We start from the raw sequence: 24,813 nt of genomic DNA, 5'->3' as shown, positions 1-24,813 counted from the left end.
CCCGTTCTCAATAGACTGCTGTTATCGAGAAGTGCTCTTCATTTCTATTGAGTGGCAGTAACATCAATATCAAAAGGCATTTTATTTTAATTACACTAATCGGTCATAAAACTTCAATAAATAATTTAAGCTGTCGTTTTCGTGGTGTGACATCACATTCCAGAAACTGCTTTTTATGGTTTCCGAAATTACTCACCTTTATCATTGGTAACGCATTATAATATAGAGTGGGTTGATTGATTACAAACATTTTAAAGTATTATCAGTGTGTAATACTATATTTGAGTAAAATGACATCAAGCTAATGTCAAAGACTTTTTAACTTTAATAAGGAAAATGTATGTGGGTCTGTGATTCTGTCCTCAACTGTACCGTACCCACAGGAAACAAAATGCAATTGGACAATTTTTCAATTGCGAGTCTTGGAACACGGCTAATTTTGGTCAAGAGGCAATTCCTCACTCTCGAACTCAATTACCGTATAAAACAGAAATATAGAATGTGCCGGTGGAAATATTTATAACTTGATGCTTACATAACAGTTGGTTGGGATGTATAAATCTTAATAAATCATTAGACACTGCCAGTGTGGTATTTCTGTTTCTTTGATCAACAACGCTGGTGTGCCCACAGCGGCGACTGGTCACAAACTAACACAATCCTACCAGAGGAATGATTTAGGTCAAGGACACACCAATTGAAACTAGAGTAAAAGACTGTCGTTTTGTGTATATTGATGTTATAATAATGATGTTATTTTACGTATATTTCCAAAATAAAGTGCAATGCGTTATAAATATTAGCATTATAATTGTTCTAGAATTCGTTGGATGTGAATTATTCCGGAAATAATTCTTTGGAACGAACTCAAAAAGATTCCTGGCCTACCTTTGTAGACTAATAAATTATATTAACAAGTGCCTATCTATAAGATAGAGTAAAATGTGCAATTTAATTAAACAACCATGCTAATACCGCATTTGGTTTTGTACTAGTGTCAAAGTCTTAACTTTTTAAATACAATAAAAATAGCATCTAAAATATAATAATACTATAATAGTAACAGTAATAGACGATTTGCTTAGTCTCCAGTCATCATCTCCATGAATTCTGAAACAAACAAAAACATTCTCGTTAAGATTGGCATTATAATATTTGAAAAGAATGTAGGGTAGTCTCGATAGAAAAAAAGGTCAGATTCCGCTAACAACTTTCGTAAAGTGGATCAGTAAATTATAAAGGAACATAGATGTGAAAAGACAGAACTAAACAATTTATGAAAATTAGAGCGCATTCCAAAACTTTTTGAGTTATTAAGTAATCAACATAACCCTAATGTAAAACCACTTAAAATATTATGTCAAGAAGTTTTCTTTGATATGTTTTTAAAACAAGTGGAGGTGATTAGTATCTAGCAATGAATTAATATTGTGATATGCGTCTGTAAGACAACATAAATTTTGACCGTCGCATATCATCCGCCTTTTAGATGTTCTAGTAATGTTTCAGCATTAGTATGAGTATTATGTTTATGTATCTATGTTGGTTCCGCGAAAATTTATGTCATAGTTTATCTTTATAAGCAGCTGCTGTGGCATCCAGTTGGTAATCGACTTGAAACGCAGTTTTGTTTTAGCCAAACGGACATTTTAGTAGATTTTATAATATATTGCTGAAGTGGTGGCAGTACGTTGATACGTCGCCAAATTGTTATGTTCACGCTTTTGACAATTTAGTCGCAGAATGACACCAGGTAACTGCGTGTTAACTGCGGAGGCCTGTCTTGGCGACGGGACAAAATGTGGGCAGATCTCCAGCCGATGAACCAATAACATTATAATAATAATTTGAAGCATTTGTAGGTATAAGTGATGTTCATGTGAATTTAGATAGTAAGAGTTATTCAATAGTAATGATATTTACCATCGAAGTCGACGGTTCCGGATCCGTCAGTGTCAATTTCGGCGATGATGCCGTCCAAGTCGCTTGAGCTGAGCTTGTCGTCAAGGGCGGCCAGGATCTCCTTGAGGGTGGAAGTGGTGATGTAACCGTTACCTTCACGGTCGTACAACCTGGAGATTAAGATAATGTGACATTTAGTACGGATTAAAAAGTATTGACAATACGATCTATGAAAGACATTCATACAATATCTTCAGGAATTTGTCTTATATATAAACAAACAAATACTGACCTGAAAGCTTCTTTCAGTTCCTGTTGCATAGCCTCAGCGTCTTCCTCCTCCAAGAAGTGGGAAGCGATGTTGCAGAAGCCATCGAAATTGATTTTGCCAGAGTCTAAAATAAAGTAAAAATAACAATTAATTCGAGACTAAAACCAGAAGTGATCTAAACCTTGAGTGCTCTATTTCTTTCATTGAAAACAAACTAGATAAATAAACTTTGGAAACAGAGACATGCATCTTTCAAAGGGACTGGAAGCTCGGAGAGAACTACCGTACGGAAATAGCCTCATTAGTTCCCGCGACGAGTAAAAATATTCGAGAATATATTCGAAAAGGTGTCGTAGCCTCGGTACGTGTGAATTCTTGTTAGCGTATTCTGATGATGGATTACTTTTTAACAAGAGATGTTTGCAGCTGTTTATACGACAGTTGTTGTTCTCAATTTTTTATCGCTCTCAGTTGGCACCGCACATTTGAAGAAACCGCGTGATACATTTGACTTTTTATCTTCCTCCTCGATCGTTCCCTCAATGCTGAGGATCGTGACTCCTTTTTATTTCGTCAACCAGTTGTCTCCATCGGTTACGTTCCGTTGCTTGGTGTAGTGCAGTGCTGACAGATATCTCCAGTTCCTCCGATATCTGGTCTGACCACCGTTTGGGACTTCTACCTCTAGGTCTTTTGCCTTCAATTTTTCCTGTTACCATCAGGCGTTCCAAGTTGTTAGTGTCTCTGCGAGCAACGTGGCCGAAATACCGTACTATTCGCTGCAAGCAGGTCTTTTTATCTTAGTCCTAGAGAAAACATAGTAAAAACTTTTATGTCGTAAGTTTATCAACAAAATGAAAGAAGAAGAAGAGAAAATATTTAAATGGCATGAATAATTGATGTTGTTTACAGAGATTCCGAATTCATTGAATGTGCAGGCATCATGTAGCTGAACAAACACATATTGATGTATACGACATGTGAGACGATTTATAGGCAATATAAGATTGATTGATTGAACTTTCACATAACATTGAAAAATGTGTTTGAATGAAGTTTGTTTATAACTAAAACATATATTATATAGAAATACCTATACAGAAGTGGTTCTTTTGAAAAGCTTAACTTCTTGACTGGAGATGACAAGACAGTAAAGTACACACACCACAGAACCAACTATTATTCTACTAGTTGGTTCAGTGATAATCAAGCATAGCGATTAGAGGTACAGTTAAAGAATGAGAAGTGGACTGTACCCAAAAAGGGGACACCTAAAAGACCGACGGTAATTTTGTTGATGATATTACAGCAATACTCACTTTCTGGGTCATTTTCATCGATGAGAGCCTGCAGTTCAGAGTCATCGAAGAGCTGGCCCATGGTGTTGAGGATGGTAGAGATCTTCAGGACATCAATGTATCCCGACTTGGTGGTGTCGAACATCTGGAAGGCCTTGCGCAGCATGGCCATCTTCTGGTCATCATCAGTGTCCTACGAAGAAAATACCGATGTAAGAAGTGTGTTAGTAATTCTGTGTGGTAGAGTAGAAATGTTTTTGCAACTAATATGTAAGGACTATGCCTTAACTAGAAAAATTATAATAAGAGTGTCCATTTTCAAAAATTCCATAAAAATCACTTCGTTTCAAAATTGTGTAAGACTTTAAATTTTTTGATCACTTTTAGATTTGTCACAATGAACTGTCACATCCACGTCCAACGAACAGGAGATTTGAAATCCTTGGGATCCTCACCATGGTGTGTGTGTAGGGTTGGCAGTAGTAACAAGAACCGAATCCGAGTGCGAGTGTTGTTACACTAGATTTTACGTCGATGTGGCACCCTTATTTATAGCATTCCTTCCTCCTCAGACTGGAATACAAAAATAAGTGAAAAAGCTTCTGTCTCTCTCTGTGCCGTACACGTTCAGACTAGTGACGTTGTTATTGAGTTCTTCGTCAGCGTGAATTATATCTACGTCAGATGGTGGGAATGTTCAGCAAAACCTGCATTCTGCAGGAAGTGAGCTGTCAGATTTATATAAACTAATTGACATCGACTCACACGTACGAACATAGATGATGCGATCCATTTATAGAAATATGATAGCTGTTGCCGAAGCTTTCGAAGAGCGCATTATTGCAGAATTGTTTTGGAGTATAATGACGTTTTAATTGATCGCGTTTATTTTGATTACTAATGGATGTTATTACACCGTCACATATGTACTTTGGTATATGATAGATAATATATTAAGGTAGAATTAAACTGGGAACGTTTCTGTTGGCATTTGCATAAACTTCCTAATATTTTGCAAGCATGCCTCCTTAAATCTCGCACTAAACAGATGTTGACTTCCAGAACACGAAAAGTTATTCATGTCAAGTATAAAGTTTACTAAATACTGTCAGCTCTAAAGAAGGTACAAATGGATTTTCTATATAAGGCGGCGGTTTCATACAAGGATTAGTGGCTTCAGTTCACGATTGCAACACATGATACTGAACATCTCCACACGTTCGCTTTAAAGCGTTACAGAAACTCTTGCGCATATAAAGTTGTTCCTTGATTAAGAGCAGGAAATTCCTTTGATGCGGCCGCCGATTCACAACAATCCCGACGAGAATATTACGTGGAGCGACGTCACTGGCAGGAGTAGTCAACTGTTTTGTTGGTTAGAATCACTAGTTTTTGGAGAGTTTTTCTTTTATAATGTTAAAATGTATTTTTTAGCTGATCGCTGACTAAGAAAGTCTCATTGATTTGAGTTGTGAAGTAAAATTCTATGGAAATAATAAATGTGCGGGCCCAAAATATTCAGAAGATTTTGATTTTGTTTTAATTATTTGCTACTATAAGTTTTTTAAAACACAGTTGCGTAATAAAGCACTATTACAAAGACATGTAAAGCCAAACTTACTTAACCATATAAAACCAAAAAACAAGATTGATTTACAACCTAAAAGTTTAATAACAAATGATCGTAAACTGCTATTAAAGTCTAACAACATAAATAAGTAATATAATGATGTATAGCGCGGATGTAAATATTTGAAAATCGCGAGTACAACGGCTAATGTATGGAAGGCCGATGATTGGTGACCACTGGCGCGTGAAACGGGTTATACTGGGGCGCCGGCGCAGATATAGACGGTCGGTGATCGGCTATAATTTTTGTGTTCTCTCTGAATGCCACAATGAGAGAAACATCTAATCTGAGTCGCGCTTTACGTAGCCACCACGTGTAGTCTTAAAACAACAATACGCCGAATTTAGGTCAGGTTACAAAGTTTATTTTTAAAACACTTGGTTATAATTTTGATGTTATTTTCGTAAACGCATTCCTTAGAAAGCTGTAAAATCGATCGTTGTACATTTTTGTTCAACTACCAAACACAATTTGTACTTGAATAACACGGAACATTTCATGAATGTTGTTTTGATAATATTCGAAGGCTTTTCTTTTAGAGTTTTGTAAATACCGATTATTATCAATTAAGCTTTGTTTTCAATCATTAAATATTGATGTTATAAATTACACGAGATGAAAGTATCAGACGACCAAAACAATTCAGCTCATAATGGCAAAATATTTTTATGAAACACTACACTATTTTTATTTTTGTACTCAATCAAGACATGTGGTCTTTGTTACACGAAGTTTTCAGAATAATGAAAACAAATGTGACAAGATAGTCATTATGTTATATAACACGATGCATTTAATACATCGTTAAATAATTCAAACTGGCTGTTTGTTCATTTCACGGTTATTTTATTGCGACCTACACTTTTGTGACATTCGGTCTAGGTTAAATGTTAGTTAAAATTACAATATTGTCTCAAAGATGTCTTAGTTTTGTTGTCCTATTTTCTGTGTGTACAGAAATGGGATAGAAACGATCAGTCGAACCTTGAATTCAGGAATCCCGAACTATTTCTGATTTGCGAAGATTTATTTATATCGAGAACACATCTATCAATCTAACTATCATCTCATTGGTCTATGGCATCATTTACTAAAGCATTATAAGTTAATAGTATCATAATATTTTGATGAGTAGAATATCCGTCATATTTTTAATAAATACTTACGAGATTTTTTGCAAATAAATAATAAACTGTCAGTAGATTGCGTGTAGAAAATTAAGGTATTTTAAATGCGTTTTATGGTTATAACCGTAAAAGTTTGTGAGACTGCTTGGTATTTTAATACACATTAACGAGCGCATAATTTACCTGCTAAGAGAATATTTCGGTGCAATAAAATAGCATAGCATATAAACAGTGACAAAACATAAGACGGTGAACTGCAGGAAATGAGGTATCATAAATAAATGCGCTAATAATTTCACAGCCGGCCGAACTAGTTGCAGCGGCGGGGACTTATTAAATTTATTTGCCGATGCGTAACCGACATCTGACTAATTTACACTGACTTAACATTCCATAATCAAAATAATTGGTAATCACAGCCAAAAGTTCAGCCAGAGTTGCCGGCACTACACCCTGAATCATCAGCGTCAATGGACTGGAAATATAACTTCATTTTGGCACGAAACATAAGATTTTCCTTGCAGAATCCATCGGCAGATATCTGCGAGCCAAACGGTTATAATTCTTGAAATGCTTCACAGGTAATGTGTCTTTTTATTTGCTTTTTTTACTTCACATTTATTGCACACTCTCTATTGCGAGTTCTGAAACGATTAGTGACTAATCAAGACGCTAATTACTTAATTCACCAATTTAAATGACGTCCCGTTTCAAATAGCGTTATTATAATATTCAATTGTTGACGATTTACTCAACTGTAATAATAGAAATTGCAATAAACTTATCTACACCTACTTTACAGAATATTTCAGCTTCACAAAACACAAAATAGAAATAGCATTAAGTTTAGAAATGTATAATTTTAATTTATTGCCGTAATTCTTCCAATGTAACGAGGAAATATGATTTGGAGGAATTTATGTATTTGTGCGTCAGGAAAATGTATGTACACAGTTTGACTTTAACGATACATCATAAAGTTTTATTTGTGTTTACCCAAAACTGTAATCAATATTGTTTATTCATGGGATCGGATAAAGTATTAGACCTAAGATGTGCAACAATGTTTTTCGTATTTCCATGAATTTCTACATAACTGAACTCTGTAAATGTATATGGTAATTGTATCTTTTACTTTGTAAATACATTGTAACCGGCTATAAAAGTTTTTCTATTTGTATTCTAGCTGTTGTCACACTGGTGACCGATGGTTTTTAAATTTTCCGCGATGAAAATAGGGAAAGCGTAACGTCGTTGTAAAATTTTGGAACTCTTCCAAAAATAATGATAGAAAACCTCGCGAAATAGCAATAATGTGCATTCGTTCCCCTTGTTGTATATACATACGTTTAGTTTGTTTTAATGATCAATGAAAATCAACCGCACGATACTGCGCGATCAAAGAGTTTTATAGGTAACATCGTAAATGTTATGTATATTTTAAAGTAACGATCGCTCTTACAGGTGATTTCGTTTATTGTTTATTCTGTTAACAATTTATTAGACACTGGCTGTTCCCCTTTATAATTCCAATATGTTTTATAACATCCGGCCAAACATTCATATTATAATATTTTATTGTAAATGTTCAACCTGTCATATTGGTTCATCATTTTATCATGAAAGCGACACAAAGGTTGCTACAGATTGTTTTTGCTTCGTTTAGCAAAGTAAGCTGCGGGTGTTTTTACGGGAATAGAAAATAAAAAAAATACAGTAAAATAATAACATTTAATCCAATAAAAACAATATATAATTCAGCAATCATACATATTGTATATACCACATCTAGTCTATTTACCTATCTAATTATTACAAAGGTGCAATTATTACTCGTAAACTTTAATTTCTGGACTATAATCATGGTCAAAGGCATGGAACAGAAAGTCGTATAGTGTAGGAGTACGATTTCTGACCACAACAAGAGGAAATGTCTCAATATCTAATAAATCATTGTCATTATTATCTACATTAATATTATTTTCTTTAACTTCACTGATCAAATCTAAATTATTGGTATCTTTATCTAATGCTATTCTTGCTAATTCGTCTTCACTAGATTCTAGTTCATTAATTGTAGGAGCAGTAGTGACTTTTTCTTCACTTGGTGGAACTGTTCGGTATTTAGTGTAGTCCCCCCTTTTTGCCGAATAATCTTTCTTATCAAATTGGGCTTTCTTAGCTTTGTAATCAAAGGGTTCTTTTCTTTTTGCAGAATAATCAAATTTAGAAGACTTCAGCAGTCTTGGTGTGTTAAGTATTTCTTTAACGGATTCTTTCATTTCTTCCCAATCTAAGTCTGTCTGTAACGGTGTTTCCGTAGTAGTAATTTCGACTTCTTCTTCTATTGGTGCTACAGTACGGTATTTAGTGAAATCTCTTTTTGCAGAATAGTTTTTCTTATCAAATTGGGCTTTCTTCGCTTTGTAGTCAAATGGTTCTTTATTATTCTTTGAGGTATAATCGAATTTACTTGATTTTAGAAGTCTAAAAGTATCATCAATTAAATTGACACTGTCCTTAATTTCATTGGAAATTAATTCTTCAAGCTCTTGTGTTTTTGTAGAGGTAGCCTCGACTTCGGTTGGTGCTGCGGTACGATATTTGGTATAGTCTTCTCGTTTACGAGAATAATCTTTTTTGTCAAACTGTACTTTTTTCGCGTTGTAATCAAATGGTTCTCTTTTTTTGTATTTGGAAGAATAATCATAACTAGCTGACTTTAGCAAACGAGGGGTGCCTTTGTCTAAATATTCGTCGCTTTCTAAATCTTTGTTTGTGGGAACCCAAATATCATTTTCTTCCTTTGACGTCTTTTTGTTTGAGTTTTCTTCCCTTTCCACAGAATTATCTTTTTTCTCAAATTTTGCGTTATTGTCGAAAGCTTCTTTTATATAATTCAAAGAGTTGATCGAGTGTACAATATCATTATTTAAATTAACCTCATGTACCGTTTCAGGAATAGACTCTTGTTCTGAAGGTGTAACTAGAGAATAAGTGTTATAGTCATCTATTCTAGGCAAATATTCAGGACCTTCATCCGCATTATTTTCGTTCTTTGTAGGTGGACCTCTTTTTGAGTTGTAATCAAAAGTTTTTCTATTTTCAGGTGAATAACTAGGGCGACTGGAAGGATCGTAACTGTTTGTGCCGTACCACTGCTTAGTTACACCGGGACCCCCATAATTTTCTACTTTGCTATCGCCCTTTTGAGTTATAGTGACATATTTAATCAATGCATTTGGCAATGAAAACAATTGTTTATCTTCAATCATCAAATCAAGTGGATAACCAGGAGATAAAATTGCAGAATTGAAGTCCATGGTATTTGTAGAGTATGTGCTACTCATACTTGCTTTAGTGAACGGTGCAATGAAAACAAACATTTGAATAGGCAAACCTGTCGATAAACCTTTTGGCAAAATGAGTCTATTTGGATACCCAATTTGTGAATAGATCGTTTTTAATGGCAAAGAATCTAATCCAAATTCTGCGTCTACTACTTGCTTTTTGATAGTTTTAAGTGAAATAAAGTCTGAAGATAAGTGCTTCATGTCATTCGATGTTCTTGATATAATATTGCTTCCAATTTTAAGATTGACTTCAAAGACATCAAGAAGCGTGAAAAGATTCTTTTTAGCAGCAAGTTCACCAGGTATAAGTTTTGGCCCCAAATAAATTTTAACCAAACCTTTTTTAGTTACCAGAGATGATATATTAAGTTTTACTGTAAATGGTTTATGGTTTAACCTGGGCTGACCTATTTTAATGTTTAACGGTGACTTACTGTTGTCTAATTTTAGAGCGTCTGTAACATCGAAGTCAAAGTAATCGAACGCTGTCATCATTTTCTTTACATCAATATTTACGATCTCCACTCCAGGGAAGTATAGTTCACTCCTTGAGTATGTTGGTAACAGTTTTAGAGCACTGTCGACGAGGTCAACTATCTTCTTGTTTATCTTCCAAAACATCGGATCTCGCATCGAAGTCATGCAGTGTTCTAGCACCGAAACGTGTCTGAAATAGTTTATAATGTCATAAATACTATGCTCTTATTTATAAAGCCATCATCAAATACAAATTAATCAATGCTTAAATTACCCGTTGTTGGTGTGATCTTTGCCAAGGAGCTGGCGAGCCAATGTCTCATAACTCCTCTCCCCCGTGACAAGGATTTCCATTAAATGATTCAATATTTGTGTTTTATTATATCCACTCTGACGCTGAAAAAAATTCATCTTCAATTATTTACTTCATAAAATTATTATATTACAACATTTGCATAAATTAGATAAGTAAATACATACCATGTGGCTGGCTACGGTGACAATATTATTTTCTATTGTTTGTAATAATGCTAATTCATCATTTACTGGTAATACTAAAGGTTTTGTCCTATGGCTAAATTCAATGCCATCAGAATAAACTAGTTCAGGATCGTAAGGAATGTCAGGCAAAGAATTCCAGTCAATGCCTTCTATCTCTGGCATACCATTGGCATATCTTTCTAAATTATATCTCGCCATGAATTGTTTCATCATCTGATACACATTTTCTCCATATCTGCCGTTTATGTCGTTATTAAGCCATGGAGACATTCTAAGTTTTCTTAAGAAATAATAAGAGTTTAATCCAATATCTTCACGGAAATAGGCCAATTTCGAGTCATCGTCGTTGTCGTAAAACATTGCAGTGTAGTTGGCATCAATAATGTGAGCATTTCCATCCTCGCGAATGCTTTCAGAGGGAGTGACTTCCTGGCCAACTAGAATTGACGAAGCTTTGACTAGAACCTCTTTGCGAACAAAGTAGTTTGGTAAGACCTCATAAGGTGCTGGTATAGAAAGTCGCTCTGTATCTTTCCTGCTTTGAATGGATAAGTAGATAGCATTAACAAAGAGTCCACAGTTTAAATTCTGGCGCGCCCATGCAGCTGCTTTATAGAACGCATCAAAATTTTTGGCGGAGTACAAAACTTCGTATATTATTTTCAGTTCCTTCATATGCTCAGGATTATACTCGCTGAAAATTTCTCCCTTGGGCATTAAGCCAGCTGCCTTGAGCTTTTGCAAATCTGCAATCGCACTTGGTTCCTGTAATTGAATCATCATGTTTAATATCTAAAAAGGAACAACCTAAAAAATTGTATTTTTTAAAGTATTTCTTTAATATACTTACAGAATAATCGTCTGGATTAAAGGTGAATGCCTGAGACAGATTACGTATGACAGGATCATTGCTATCCTCGCAAACATTTTCGAATAACGGGATCATCATTTTTTGAACATGCACCCATTGTGCTGGAACTGTGAACAAGAATATACGCATGAGAATGTTCCAAGATCATATATAAGTAGTGCCTCTCTGAATAGTTTACAAGAATAGTTTGGCATTCCATACCATATCATACAAATGAGGAAGACTAATGTGTAATATGGCATTGCAACTAAATGTAATGTCTGTACAAGTGGCGATTGATACGTTTCAATAAAATGCTTTGCCAAAATACATCGTCATGTGTTCTGCATACGCATCAATAAAATATGAACCTATATAGAAGCTATAATATTTATTCCTAGTAGTAATTAGATAGGTTCATAATATTTTGAAAATGTTTTGTTTCGTTTCCTGTATTTTTTTTTTATTTCATTATTACCGATCCAATTGTTTTTACGGATAGAAAACGAGGAGACAAAGATTAATAAAATTATAACCAATGTCCTGGGGAGCCACGAAAGGCAGTAAAAAGTCCCATGGCTTACTATGTTTATATCTCAATTTGAGCCAAGCTTAAAGCTAGTTTCCTCTTTAAAAATAATAATAAACAATCATAATGAACGATAAAATATTTTAATGTCCTAGATAACAGTTAGCCACCTATTACGTTTGACGTGAAATATTAATTCTGAAGACGTATAGAGTGCCAAACATTTATCATGGTGACTCTTTTAAGCGTCTCTCATAGTATCATCATTCCTACTCATATTAGTCTTAATGATGTCTAAAAGAGCTTTCTCATTATCATCATCATTGGCCTATTTACTGAACCATTACAAAGTAGTCTTCTTATAGTTTAACATCTTTCACCATGCTAACTGATTTTATTTCCAATACAATTCATAAGGACATAATCGCAGACTTTATGGACAAAAAGATTTCGTGGTGCGTGAAACACTAAATTATCAGCAACAGAACTAACCCAACAGATTGGTTCTCAATATGCTTTTATTGACTGGTTATAGGCTCAACCTTGCTATGATTCTCCCATGAATGATTATTATCAAAAAGTCTCACCAGTTTCTATCCTCTCCACGGTCCATTCAGTCGGCACTTGTATCAAATACCCCGAAATATGTATCACAAGTACAGTTACAACTAACACCACTGTTAACGTCTTCATCTTGTCTAAATAACTGATGATGCTATGAACTAATCAAACCAATTTATACTAAAAAGATTTTCAAAGTTCATAGACATTTTGTTCTGAGTATGTTGATAACAATAGTTGAATGCGCTAAGCGTTATGAAAGTTAATGCAACATGCTAAATAACAAGTTCACGGGTCGTTGGTCTAATGTCCTGAGAGAGTGAATCATTAATTGATTCATACTCTGGGGTAGCTAAGACCTTTTTTTCATTATTATTTTTGTAGAAGGTAAAGCTGTAGGACTGGTACGGGTAAAGAATTTTGGAAAACGTTAAGAAAGAAATTACGTCACAGACACTGACATCTTTACTTATAAATGCGAGAGTACCTAAGTATGTTTGTATAACATTTGAAAATAAAATTTCTAAACGGATTGATATGGATTTGGCTTGGTGATAACTAATAAGTGTACCCTAGAAATAAATGGAGATATTTTTTATCCAGGTCTTATAATTGCTCTATCCCTAAACAGACTTTCAGACTTATTTTAATATGTAAGTATTTGCGATGAAAGCGACATTGCGATGATAAGCTAGTGTCAAATCAATTAGTCATTATTTTACTATAAATAAAACAAAGCATGTTACTGTAAACAGTAAATCCTTTGAGAATAATACTTTGACATTTAATTGGCTAGTTTCGACAGCTGAGACTGCTTTTGGCACTGTTTATGCCATGCGTTGGCTCCAAATACCTACCTGAGTCAGGCTTGATTGAACTACGGAAAACGTATTTCTAGGTGTAGCCTGATGTCTCTAATTGAAAAGGATCGTAAGTTGTAGACATAAAGTTCATAATTGCTTGTTGCCTCGTTGGTCTAGCTGTCGCAAGTGCGGCTGCTGAGCACGAGGTCTCGGGTTCGATTCCCGAGTCGGGCCGAAATTGCTTTGTGGGTTTTAGAAGACTTTCACAAAGCAGCCCGGAGCCTGGAAGCTGGTGATTGATACACCCGTCCTGCGCCTGATCGCTTACCGGTCGTGTCGGATTGCCGTCCCATCGGGTTATGAGAGTGAAGGAATAGTGAGTGCACCTGTGTCTGTGCAAATGCTCGTGCACTATAATATGTCCTGCGTAGTTGGTTAATCTCCTTACATGAGAACAGCCGCCGTAGCCGATAATCGGCTAAGAGGACATCAATTGCTTGTTGTTTTACAGAAAAAGTCGATTCAGTTGTGTCATAGCATTTGAATTGAAAAAAAAAAACAAATGCCTTATTGCCTAATGCCTAGGAAGGTGCTAGTTGTACCTACCTACCCGATTGTGATATTATTGAAATTGAGGGTTCAATTCCCGGTTCTGCCAAATTGTTATTCGGAATTCTAATCAGTTGATACCTAAGGCTTAGTGGAGACCTGTGGCTGGAATATTTTATGACATCATTAGGTAATTATATCCGCCTCTCGAGGCATAAATAGTAGGGTATGTCCTTTCTGGGGCTCTCGACTATCAGTGTATCCTTCATATCAAACATTCCTGTAGATTTGGCGCTACAGACAGGCACACATAGGTACTTTCGCATTTGTAATATTAGAAAATCTACCTAAGGATTGTTTTATGTCATTCAACTTTCATGACATATAGGCAGTTACAGAATAATAATAACTCACTGATAATTACGAACATTATGTTGTGACATAAAGTCAAAACAAAAAAGATAAAAATTAATCAGTGCACTGTTTGGATGTACTGACCTAAGTCAAAGTCAAGTGTAACTAACAGTCACGTTACCGCAGATTTTATATGTCCAAGTAACAGAGCTTATCTCTTAATACAGTCATAATAATATTTATTACGAAAAGTTGGGTAAGTATTATTATAATCAACAAGCTGTTCTCCACGGTTCCACTTCTCGAGGGAGTAGCTACATGAGGCATCCGAATAGAAGGTAGCCTATGTTTTTTCTCAGGCTGAAGACTACCTGTATACTCAATTTGAACTAAACTGGATCATTTGGCATGAAACTGTAACAGACAGAAGGACAGCGTTTCTAGCTAAAAGTATAGGTTTCAATACAACTTAGGAAACTCAAATTACGGACCTTTTAGCTTCACTCAGTAACGTCTATGACTTTCTTTACAGGTACAAATGTTATTGTTCCATTATCTGCATCCATATCTAATTCATGTAATATTGATACGTTTTACGTATTACGAAAGAAGTTCGAAGTTGTATCCACTGCTTTGACTTAAAACTTTTAAGAAAAAAAAAAAACTGAAATATGCAAGAATAAAAAAAGGCAAACAAAGATGAATAGGACGATAGACGTACAAATGATATTTAAAGTCAGATTGCATGAAGAAGTTGTGTTGATGCTTTGCCAAATAGCAGAGGCAAGGTTGTCTTGTGTCTTCTATATCCCTCGGCACCTACTGCAAGGGCAAGGAAAGACTACGGAGAAGTTTGGACTGAGTATAAACTGAAGATAGTATTGGTTACTATGCTCTATTTTCACCTTTGTTGCGCTGAGTACGGACTACCTACCTATTGTTTGGTATTTGTCTATTTTTCAGTAGGTTAAAATGTGTTGATAGATTTGATTGCAATAGATAAGCAGTGGTTAATTAAATCTGTAGTTAATTAAATAAGAGTTAAATCAACAACAGTGAAACGTCTTCCACATTTCGACGTTCCACATTCCACATTACAACTGGTTCATTATTAATTTTACTCCCTATGGGTATTGAACACACAATATGAACAGAGAAGTCCTGTGGGCATCGAACCCATAAAATAAAATGGCGTCCACGGCCGATTTCGGCCACGGCGGCTGTTCTCACTTAAGGAGATCAGCCAGCTGCGCAGGACATATTATAGTGCACGAGCATTTGCGCAGACACAGGTGCACTCCCTATTCCTTCACTCTCATAACCCGATGGGACGGCAATCCGACACGACCGGAAAGAGATCAGGCGCAGGACCGACATTTACGTGCTCTCCGATGCACGGGTGAATCAATCACCAACTTCCAGACTACGGGCTGCTTTGTGAAAGTTTAAGAAAACCCACAAAGCGATTTCGGCCCGACCCGGGAATCGAACCCGAGACCTCGAGCACAGCAGCCGCGCTTGCGACCACTAGACCAACGAGGCAAACACTAAACAAAGAAGTCAAAAAAGATAAAATATGCAGGCACTTATCGCAAAAGAAAATAATATGACATCACACAAATATGTGGGGGTCAGACAGTGTTATTATGAATGGTGATAATTTTTTGCATAGTTTTATCATTATACCTTCCACTACTTGCAATATCTCGATCTTTCTCAATGAAGGTGTCTCATTGTATCAACTCCTTAAGGCAAAAATTATCACCATTGCACTGCAAAAAAGGCATTGCGAACATTACAATGACCAGGTATCTGGCCGGTATCGACCGACTAAAAAGTTGGATCCTTTCCAATGTGGGTCCAGCCGAAGGGAGTGTTAAACTTTACTGACCACCGGTCAGCTGTGTTTTTTCTGTGACCAGGGCCGCGGTAACTCTTTGGAAGAATCCTGCAAAATAATCCTGCATCTCCATAAGTACTTTAAATTGCCTTTATGTTGTTGCAACAGGGTATTTCGATACTGCTAATCCGATAAACACTATGAATCAGGTTTTATTTTACAAAGTTACATTTATATGTAGTCTCCTAACCTAACTTTTGCTAGACAGTATTAAGTTTGCGATATGCATGATGCCCTATGTTGAAGAGTATACATTGAATACTACCTGTACTACTGCATGGTTTTCGAGTGTTTGTGATTTAGATTCCATATACCTGCTTCCATCTAATGGCGGAGTCAGGGACTTGTTCCTATCTATCTGTGTTGACTAATGGCTTCTTGTTCTTAAAAGAAAAGCTGTTTAAAGATAGCCTAAGAATGTATCTAAGAGTATTATGGTTGTAGTAGATTAATATTTTGATATTATTTTGATCTGGTTCTGACTGTGCCTAAATATACACACTATGTATTGCGCCATCTAGTGATGATTGCATGAATCATTTGACTCTTTGCATTCAACTCTTTTGAGTCAATATAGATGTCGACACTATACAGTATTTTGTTGGATTTGTTAGAAAATTATTTCTTTTCTCGAAACTAATTAAGTGTAGTAACTATTTATTTAATTTAACTGTGGTTGGTGGTAAAAATAATATTACGGAAAAAGAAATGAACATTTTTTATCATTACTCATCGGTGGAGTGGTGTTGAATGAAAAGTAATAATTCAGTTATGGTTTAACTATAATGAGTTATAACTAAAACAAAATCATGATACTATTTATAAATATTCGTACACATCAATCATTTCTTTTTTGCAGAAAATTTCAGTTTTCAGTTTTTTATGAAAATGAACTCATAAAGCATGTATCCAGTGCTATAAATATTCATTTTGTAAGTCATTTTTTATCTCTGGACTACTGAAAACTCGCAAAATTGGTAATTTATTACCATGTTATTTACTTATTATTTTATGCACCTAATGTTTATTGTTTGAAACCTTGCATGCTTATTGCATGATCATGAAATAAATAGGTTTTGGGCAAAATCATTTATTTATTGCCCAAGTCAAAGTCAAAGCCAAAGCTCTTTATTTTGTTTCCCATGTTCACCGACAGCCTATACGTCAGTTTTCTCAAAACAACTGTTTCGTTCAACTTTGAAAGTAAATATGTACCTACTTGTTTTAAGGAAAATGGACGCTCATGTTGCCGGTAAACTCGGACTTTAATAATGTAATTGATGCTATGTACTTTGTTATAGGCACTGCGGACAGAAGGCATATCAGTACCTACTTGTATATAATAGCAAGAGTTCGGGATGTTAACTTTTATGAAATAACTCATTTATTTTAAAGAAAAACCAGTTAATAAAAATACTTCAGTTTATTGTTTTTTTTTTTTTCATTTTTTTATTGCGTATATTACTGACACAGTCAGTATTTTCAGTTTAGTCGTCCGTGATGAATTCACATGTCGGTCAAGTTAATGTTGCGGTCCATTTTCATGTTCAGGTCGGTATCCACGAAGTAGCTGTCAGAATCGATGGTTGTCCTGTCCACCATGTTGTAGTCCCTCAGCACCCATCGGTTCCACCTGGTCTTCATATCACATGTCATCTTCTTGTGGAAGATCTTTACATCAATGAACTTCATGTTTGGCGTGAAGAAGTTTCCAACATCAATTCGGCGATCAAAGGGGAAGCCAAGAGGCATTTTGTCGAGAAGGACAGTCGATCTGAAGTCGCGCACTAAGTCCTTACGGTAGATATCCAACACGTTCATATCGACGTTGTCGACCAGCCTCAGTGGTGTCACAATAACGTACAGCATACAGTCCATACCTCCAACGAAGCCCCTAGGAAGAAGTAGCCTGGTGGGGAAGCCAGTGTGGTAGTTCCTCAAGTCCTTGATCAATAAGTCCCTCATGTCGGTGATAGATTCAACCTTCTTCATCAAGTCACGGGTAAACATGCGGTCGTGAACAATGTTGTGCATGTCATGAGAGTTTCTGACGATAGTATTCTTGCCAGTTGTCAGTTTGAAAAGGAAAGTATCTAATTCGACGAAGTTAAGGCGATTAATGTTGATGTCAATGAGGCGATCCATGTGATCTTTCTTCGGTCCAAGGAATATTCTTACGACACAGTCAACGGCCTTGTCAGATAATATGTCAAGAGTGACCTTGAATGGCTGGTGATTGAGACGGCGCTTGCGTACCATGAATTTCATGTCTGACTTTGTCTTCTTCATCTCTTCTTCCGTCAAGAAGACAGCGTTAGTCATGTCCATAAGATAGTCATCGAAGTAAGTAACGAGCTTGTCAACGTTAACGTTGTCGACCTTCACGCCGGGGAAGTACAGGTCCTCTTTGGTGTAACAGGGCAAACGCAGCTTGAACAAGAATACCAAATCCAGGATGCGTTTCTGCAGCATGTAGAATACTGGGTCACGAAGAGCTGTCTGGTATTGGTCCAGGACAGAAGGAACAACGAAGTACCTGTTTACAAAAAATATTCTCAGTTAGAGTCTAAGTCATTGCAAAACACCTATTCTACATTTTCTATATGGAGGAAGATAGGGATATTGTGTAAGCCGACATTCACCAACGGACACCCACTATCTCAGATATGAAGAAAATGTAATAGACGAGCTCATTACAAGCTCAACGTCAAGTTGGTTAGCCAGGTAGTTTATAATAAATGCAGCCTATTTGATTAATTGCCCCATACTCAGAAGTATATTACATATCTGGACAGACAGGAATAAAGAATGAAACAGGGGGAAAAGTAACCTAGTTATCTAAGTATTTGTTATGCGATTGGTAAGAATTTTCATTGACAGGAATATCCTACCGGGAACCCTAGTAGATTCAAATTTTTTCATATTTTTAAAATAGAAAACTACTATGTAGTTCACTACTTACTTGTCGGAGTGGAGAGTGTTAAGACCAAGAGCAGCCTTCATGACGATGAGCAGGTAGCGGTATGAGTCAACCACGGTCCTGTCAAGATCAAGCTTGTCGATTTTACCGTAGATCAGTTTTCCAAGAACCTCCATGTCCTCAGTCTTGGTAAGTTCCAGTCTCATGCCGTTAATCTGAAAAAGCAAGTGGTAAAATGTATACATATTTGTGAGTTTTTTTTTAATTTTTACAATTTTATTTAAACTATTGGCACAGCTATACTCCGGGAATATTATAAAGTTCGTTTGCACGATAGTTAGGATGGTCATAAGATTCTAAAATAGTTAGTATCTAACAATTCATATTCTTAGACGTATACTATACTCACTTCGATGAATCCTTTGATGATAGCCTCCCGGATAATCCTCTCATACTCCTCGCACAGGCGGATGACGTCACGGTTGTAATCGTGTGCAATGACGTAGTTGTTGAACCTTACAGGGAATTCAATACCATTGCTCGTTTTTAACCACGGCCAGTATCCCTTCTTAATGGTTTTGTGCCAAGAGAACTCCTTGATCATGCCCATCCTGTTGGACAAACGCTCCAAGTAGTATCTAGCAAGGATCTGTTGGTACATGTACACTGTAAGCTCAAAACGCCTAGTCTTCAAGTTCTTATCCATTACGGTGTCCTTCATCCAGAATGGATAGTCAACGTGGAAGTAGTAATAGTAAGTATTGAGATCAATATCCTCAGTGAAGTAGCGGAGTTTGTCTTCGTCGGAGAGATGTACACGTTTGTCAAACACATTCTCGTCGATTATGAAAACATCTTTGTCGGTCTTCTTGATTCCATAGAAATCACACAGTTTAAGATCCACATCTCCCTTCTTCATCTTCAATAAGTAAGCTTTCTGGATAACATCGGCACGTACGAAGTAGTATGGGTAGATTTCATAGGGAGGAGGCAAGATGATTCCCTTGCAGTCCTCACGGTGTCTGACTGCCACGGTGAGAGCGTATACGAACATACCCTCGTTGAGGTGAAGGCGCATCCAGCAGGCGGTCTTGATGAAGGTGTTGAAGTCTTTGGCGTAGTACAGCATGTGGAACATGGTGACAACTTCCTTGAGCTGGCGGTCAATGTGCAGAGTGAAGATCTCACCGCGCGGCAGAACTCCGGTCTTGATCATTTTGATGAAGTGCTTTACAACATCGGTTTTCTGAAATGCATACAATTACACATTAGTTTTTAAAATAACATTGGAAGACTTGACTTTGACTTTGAAAAAGTGTATATCAAACTTAAAAAATATAACTTCTTGAAGATTTAATCTTACAGTGAATAATTCCATGTTGTCTTCAATTTTGAAGTTCTTGCCCCAATCCTCCAGATCTTTGTACATCAACGGCTCCGTGATGTGGTTCAGCAATTTCAGGATGACTAGTTGCCGGTGTTTGATGTCCATGTTCACTGAAAATTATAAAAAACTCTATGTACTATATTATGTTTATTATACTGTGAACGTTTTAGGGTTGTGGTCCTCTTAGAAGCTACATTACTCGCTACTAACAACTTGCTCTAATCTATATATATAAAAATGAAACCCGCTTTCCCTTGTCACGACATAACATGAAAACGGCTTGACCGATTTGGCTGAGGTAACTTAAACCCGGGAGAAGGTTTTGTTTTTGTCACCATCCGGCTACGGGACGCGGGTGAAACCGCGGGCGAATGCTAGTGTGGTTATAAAATCAAAAGAAACAAATGCATTTGGAAAGGCTGGACAATAATCAAAAAGTTCTTACCCATACTAGTGTTGTCGTCGAGTTCAGGCCTAGCCATGGCCACGGCGGCCAGGCTTGCGAGTATCAGTAGGACAGCCCTCATCGTGGAGTCAACTCAGCGAGAGTTCAACTGTGCCCGAACAAAACACACACCCCCTTTTATACATCGATATTCTTCTACACACAGCTACAGTTATCTAAAAAAATATAAAATATTATTGTTCGGTACTTAATATGCATAAACACTTAAAAGGGCATTACAATGTAGAGAAAGTGTAGGTTATCAACAATATTATTTTTACGATTTTATTTACTTTTAATATGTTTTTGTATTAAATAAAGATAATGCATGATGTCAATAGACTAAAACTTTCCTTTTGAACTTTAAGTTACTCTGCCAGTACATCCGAAGTGGATTTTATTGCTGTGTATGGGATAATGAGTATAGAGGTCATATGCTAAACTTAAACATTTTGTACCCACGTCAAATTACATGACACCTGCTTTCCCGAAGGGCTAGAAAGCAGGGTTTAAACCTTTACATGTCATATTCATATCCTTTATTGCTTTCTACAAAGTTCAGTATGAGGTGGCAGTATATAAGTAAAATGCAGTAGGTAACAATTTCGGACCCTGATAGGCACTTCAAATTGTACTGAAAAGGCGTGTCGAATTATTTTATAGTGCCCGTTCTAGAAATAAAATTGAGTACCTAGTGAATGTTAAGGGCTAAATATAAAATGGATAAATTATTTTACAATAAAATAAAAAATATATAATATGATGTAATAAATATGGTATTTTGGTTAGTAAATAATACCTATAATGCGTTTCTTCTCAGGGATCAGTCAGTTAGTTACTCTTAAAATGACGTGTAAAAGTGATGTAATGTCCAACTTGCAAAATAAACGATTTCATCTCATTTCATTATATGTATGTTACTCAGTCCACAAAATAACAGGAAGAGCAACATGCGTACATAGTACGAGAAGCAGGTATGTGCGTATCCATGTTACTTAAATTCTTTATAGAAAATCCAAAGCTTTTACGCTAACCCTTGGGAGTCAACGAGAGTGCTGCAGAATATTAAAACGGAGATTACAGAGTAAAGTTTACATGAACCCTACCAGAGCATTTTATTTCGGAGTTTCCAAAGCAAAACTTTGGTACGGTAAATACAGCGCAACGTAAGAAACTTTTTATTATTTGGAAAAGGTACATATGTATAATAGGCCTAGCTTCAGCAAGCGGTATCGCCCTCGTCTTGTTGGTACTTCAATAAGATCCGTACCCAGATAGAAAATAGCTTATAGATTTATTTAATAAATTAACGATCTAACACTGAAAGAACTTATCAAATCAGCATGTTCATGCCAACAAACTTTTCAGCTTGACATTATAATAGTACATTAAAATGTCCAATGAATGAAGAATGAAGTAATAATGAAGAAGATGAATGAAGAGTCAATAAATTGAAATAAGTTTTATCAGAGATTGCATAGCAACTAAGTAATATCTCTTTGCTTTACTCAAGCTGATAAAAATGTACTAGCTATCGCAGCTTTGCAATAGACCATTTTTAATCTTTTATAAATAGGTATATTGTCACGGTTTTGTCCTTATCCGACACCTTTTTTAAATCAGAAATCACCAAATAACCCCACCCGCTGTCGGTGCAGTGTGAAGTAATATCAGACACTTACTGACTAAAATCCAGCATGTTCCTTCCTAAGCCCTTTATGTACCGTGGCACAGCGGTAACTTTTTCGAAAAAGATCACGCAATAAAAAAAAGGCGAAAACATTTGAAAGGTTTATTAGAAAGAAAGAAAGAAGAAAGAAAGAAAATACATTTATTCACATGGACATAACGCATAGACAAATACAAACAATAATACAAACAAAAACGAATTAATAATAACATAGAACTACAGAAGACAATACACAAGTTACAAGTACAAGTTCCGCCATACTGGGCATCGTAAATTGTTTTATTCCCAGGACCATAGTGCATGATCTATGTAGGTATGCTTAACAAAATGGAGTTCCTCGCCTATAATATTTCCACAGTGCATTCCTAACAGTATTTACATGAAACAGTATAGTCCTTTGGGACACGAGTATATAAAGGTTAGTCATTTGCAGTGGCAGAACGGGCAAACCTAATTAAAGTTTACAATTACATCGTTAGCAATGCATTTCAAATGCCGGTGAATAATAAATAAGCTCTGAAATAGAATAATTGCAGTAAGGGTTCTTACATACTTATGTATATTATTTATTTTAATCGTTATTTTAAGTTATTGTTCACTTACAACGGTCATGTGGGTCGGGTCATTCACTCTTTGCAAAATAAATGGTACCTATTTAGACTGCCATTAGTGAGATTGAACGCCGGTCTAAAATAATTGGTGAAAAATGCTGATAATATTACAATCCAATACTCTCGGGGACAATTATACTATCATTCGTCTACTTTGTATCCTTGTCGTTGGAGTAATTTATCGTGAACATGAATAAAACCGCGGTACTGAGTTATTTAGATCTTATTCTACACTTTTCCTTAGGACCATTCCACATGAACCTAAGTTTAATAAAGGAAACGCCGGTAGCGCTCCAGTGATCTTATTGGCAATGAAATTTCGATACACTTGGATTCAATTAAATGTGTTTCATACGGTCAGAGAGCAGCCTGCAGTGTAAGGCAGTATTTGATTTACGTGCTAGTATCCCTAATGTTCCTATGTACCTATTTGATAGTTGAAATGGAGATACAATAGATATGTTACAGTAGATATAGTTGAAATGTAGATATAGTATTATGATGCTTATTTATTATAAAATAGAAATTGAAAACTTATAATGATTGCCTTGTCATTCTTTATATGTTATAAGGGCGTCAACTTGTTGACTTCGATTCCACATTCGCAAATATCTAGGAGTTTAGGGTTGATTTATATTAGGCCGGGCCGTGTCCGGGGCGTGCCGTGTACGTGGCTCGTACGGGGCACGGACGTGAAACGTTACATACATTTTGTATGAAGTAAAAGCCCGGACGCGGCCCGGCCGTGGCCCGTCCGGGCCACAAACGACGCTCGTCATACAAAATGTATGTAACGTTTCACGGCCGTGCCCCGTTCGAGCCACGTACACGGCACGCCCCGGACAGGTCCCGGCCTAATATACATCATCCCTTACAGTCCCTTGGTCTGGTATTCAATATACTTGTCTGATGATTACAAGCAAGTAAATATAGGTACGATGATACGATCCATTCTAAGGCTATAAATAGCAAATGGAATAAAATACTCAAGTAAATTGAACGTCACATCTCATTGATAATTTAATTAATATACGTAGCAATCATCAGTTGCTTATATTAATGAAGTCATTGACGCTACATCAAGCGACTAATTAGTTAAGATAGATAATAACCTAATTATAGGCTCTAATTAAGAAGTGCTTTCGTTCTTTATTTCATTTATTCTATTGATAGAATTATGGGCTTCATATAGAAAATTGACTGCCTACGCGAATTTCAATGCACGATACACGATACAAAGTGCCTTAAAGTGGGGTAAGAACCTTTTTCTTATCTCACATAATGTTCTGTCATTACGTCAGGCAAAATCTGAATACTCTTAAAGCTATGTTAAAGAACTCGTTTTCGGGATTAATTTGCCTTTTCAAAAGTTTGTTGGGGTCGGCACCATTTGCAGTTAGCAGCTGCATAACTGCTTTAGCCGAGACACACAATTTTAACATGGTGTCCGAAAGACTGAGGAACTTTATATGGTAACTCATCCACAGATCGATCGCACCAAGTGAAGCCACATCCAGGAGAAAATCTGTTACATTCCTAATCACCCTGCTGACTATTAACAGATGAAAAAGACTCTATTTCCTTATCGAGACACCATTCATAACTTTATATTTTTATTATTGGAGTTAAAATATCACTATCATGTTGACCTTTCA

At 36.1% G+C, this 24,813-nt stretch overlaps 3 protein-coding genes across 3 annotated transcripts; all 3 read right to left on the bottom strand.

Moving 5' to 3' along the window:
• Window positions 1–711: 711 nt before the first annotated feature.
• LOC124638689 (troponin C) lies at window positions 712–4,063 on the bottom strand. Its single transcript, XM_047175704.1, has 5 exons — window positions 3,927–4,063; window positions 3,493–3,664; window positions 2,195–2,297; window positions 1,924–2,072; window positions 712–1,110 (listed from the first exon to the last, which is right to left on the bottom strand). Exons 1-5 carry the CDS (start codon window positions 3,927–3,929, stop codon window positions 1,082–1,084), a joined length of 456 nt encoding a protein of 151 aa, XP_047031660.1. The 5' UTR covers window positions 3,930–4,063; the 3' UTR covers window positions 712–1,081.
• Window positions 4,064–7,945: 3,882 nt separating this feature from the next.
• On the bottom strand, window positions 7,946–12,646 carry LOC124638685 (arylphorin subunit alpha-like). The gene is made up of 5 exons (XM_047175699.1): window positions 12,526–12,646; window positions 11,410–11,537; window positions 10,539–11,324; window positions 10,333–10,454; window positions 7,946–10,248 (listed from the first exon to the last, which is right to left on the bottom strand). The coding sequence occupies exons 1-5, from the start codon at window positions 12,629–12,631 to the stop codon at window positions 8,058–8,060; spliced, it is 3,333 nt and encodes a 1,110-aa protein (XP_047031655.1). The 5' UTR covers window positions 12,632–12,646; the 3' UTR covers window positions 7,946–8,057.
• A 4,863-nt stretch (window positions 12,647–17,509) lies between these two features.
• On the bottom strand, window positions 17,510–20,967 carry LOC124638686 (basic juvenile hormone-suppressible protein 2). The gene is made up of 5 exons (XM_047175701.1): window positions 20,858–20,967; window positions 20,389–20,522; window positions 19,435–20,271; window positions 19,068–19,240; window positions 17,510–18,641 (listed from the first exon to the last, which is right to left on the bottom strand). The coding sequence occupies exons 1-5, from the start codon at window positions 20,937–20,939 to the stop codon at window positions 17,612–17,614; spliced, it is 2,256 nt and encodes a 751-aa protein (XP_047031657.1). The 5' UTR covers window positions 20,940–20,967; the 3' UTR covers window positions 17,510–17,611.
• Between the last annotated feature and the right edge of the window lie 3,846 nt (window positions 20,968–24,813).

This window comes from Helicoverpa zea, chromosome 18, assembly GCF_022581195.2.
Source record: "Helicoverpa zea isolate HzStark_Cry1AcR chromosome 18, ilHelZeax1.1, whole genome shotgun sequence".
NCBI classification, from domain to species: domain Eukaryota; kingdom Metazoa; phylum Arthropoda; class Insecta; order Lepidoptera; family Noctuidae; genus Helicoverpa; species Helicoverpa zea.
The sequence above is the reverse complement of the archived record's forward strand: the minus strand, read 5'-3'. Positions and strand labels throughout refer to the sequence as shown.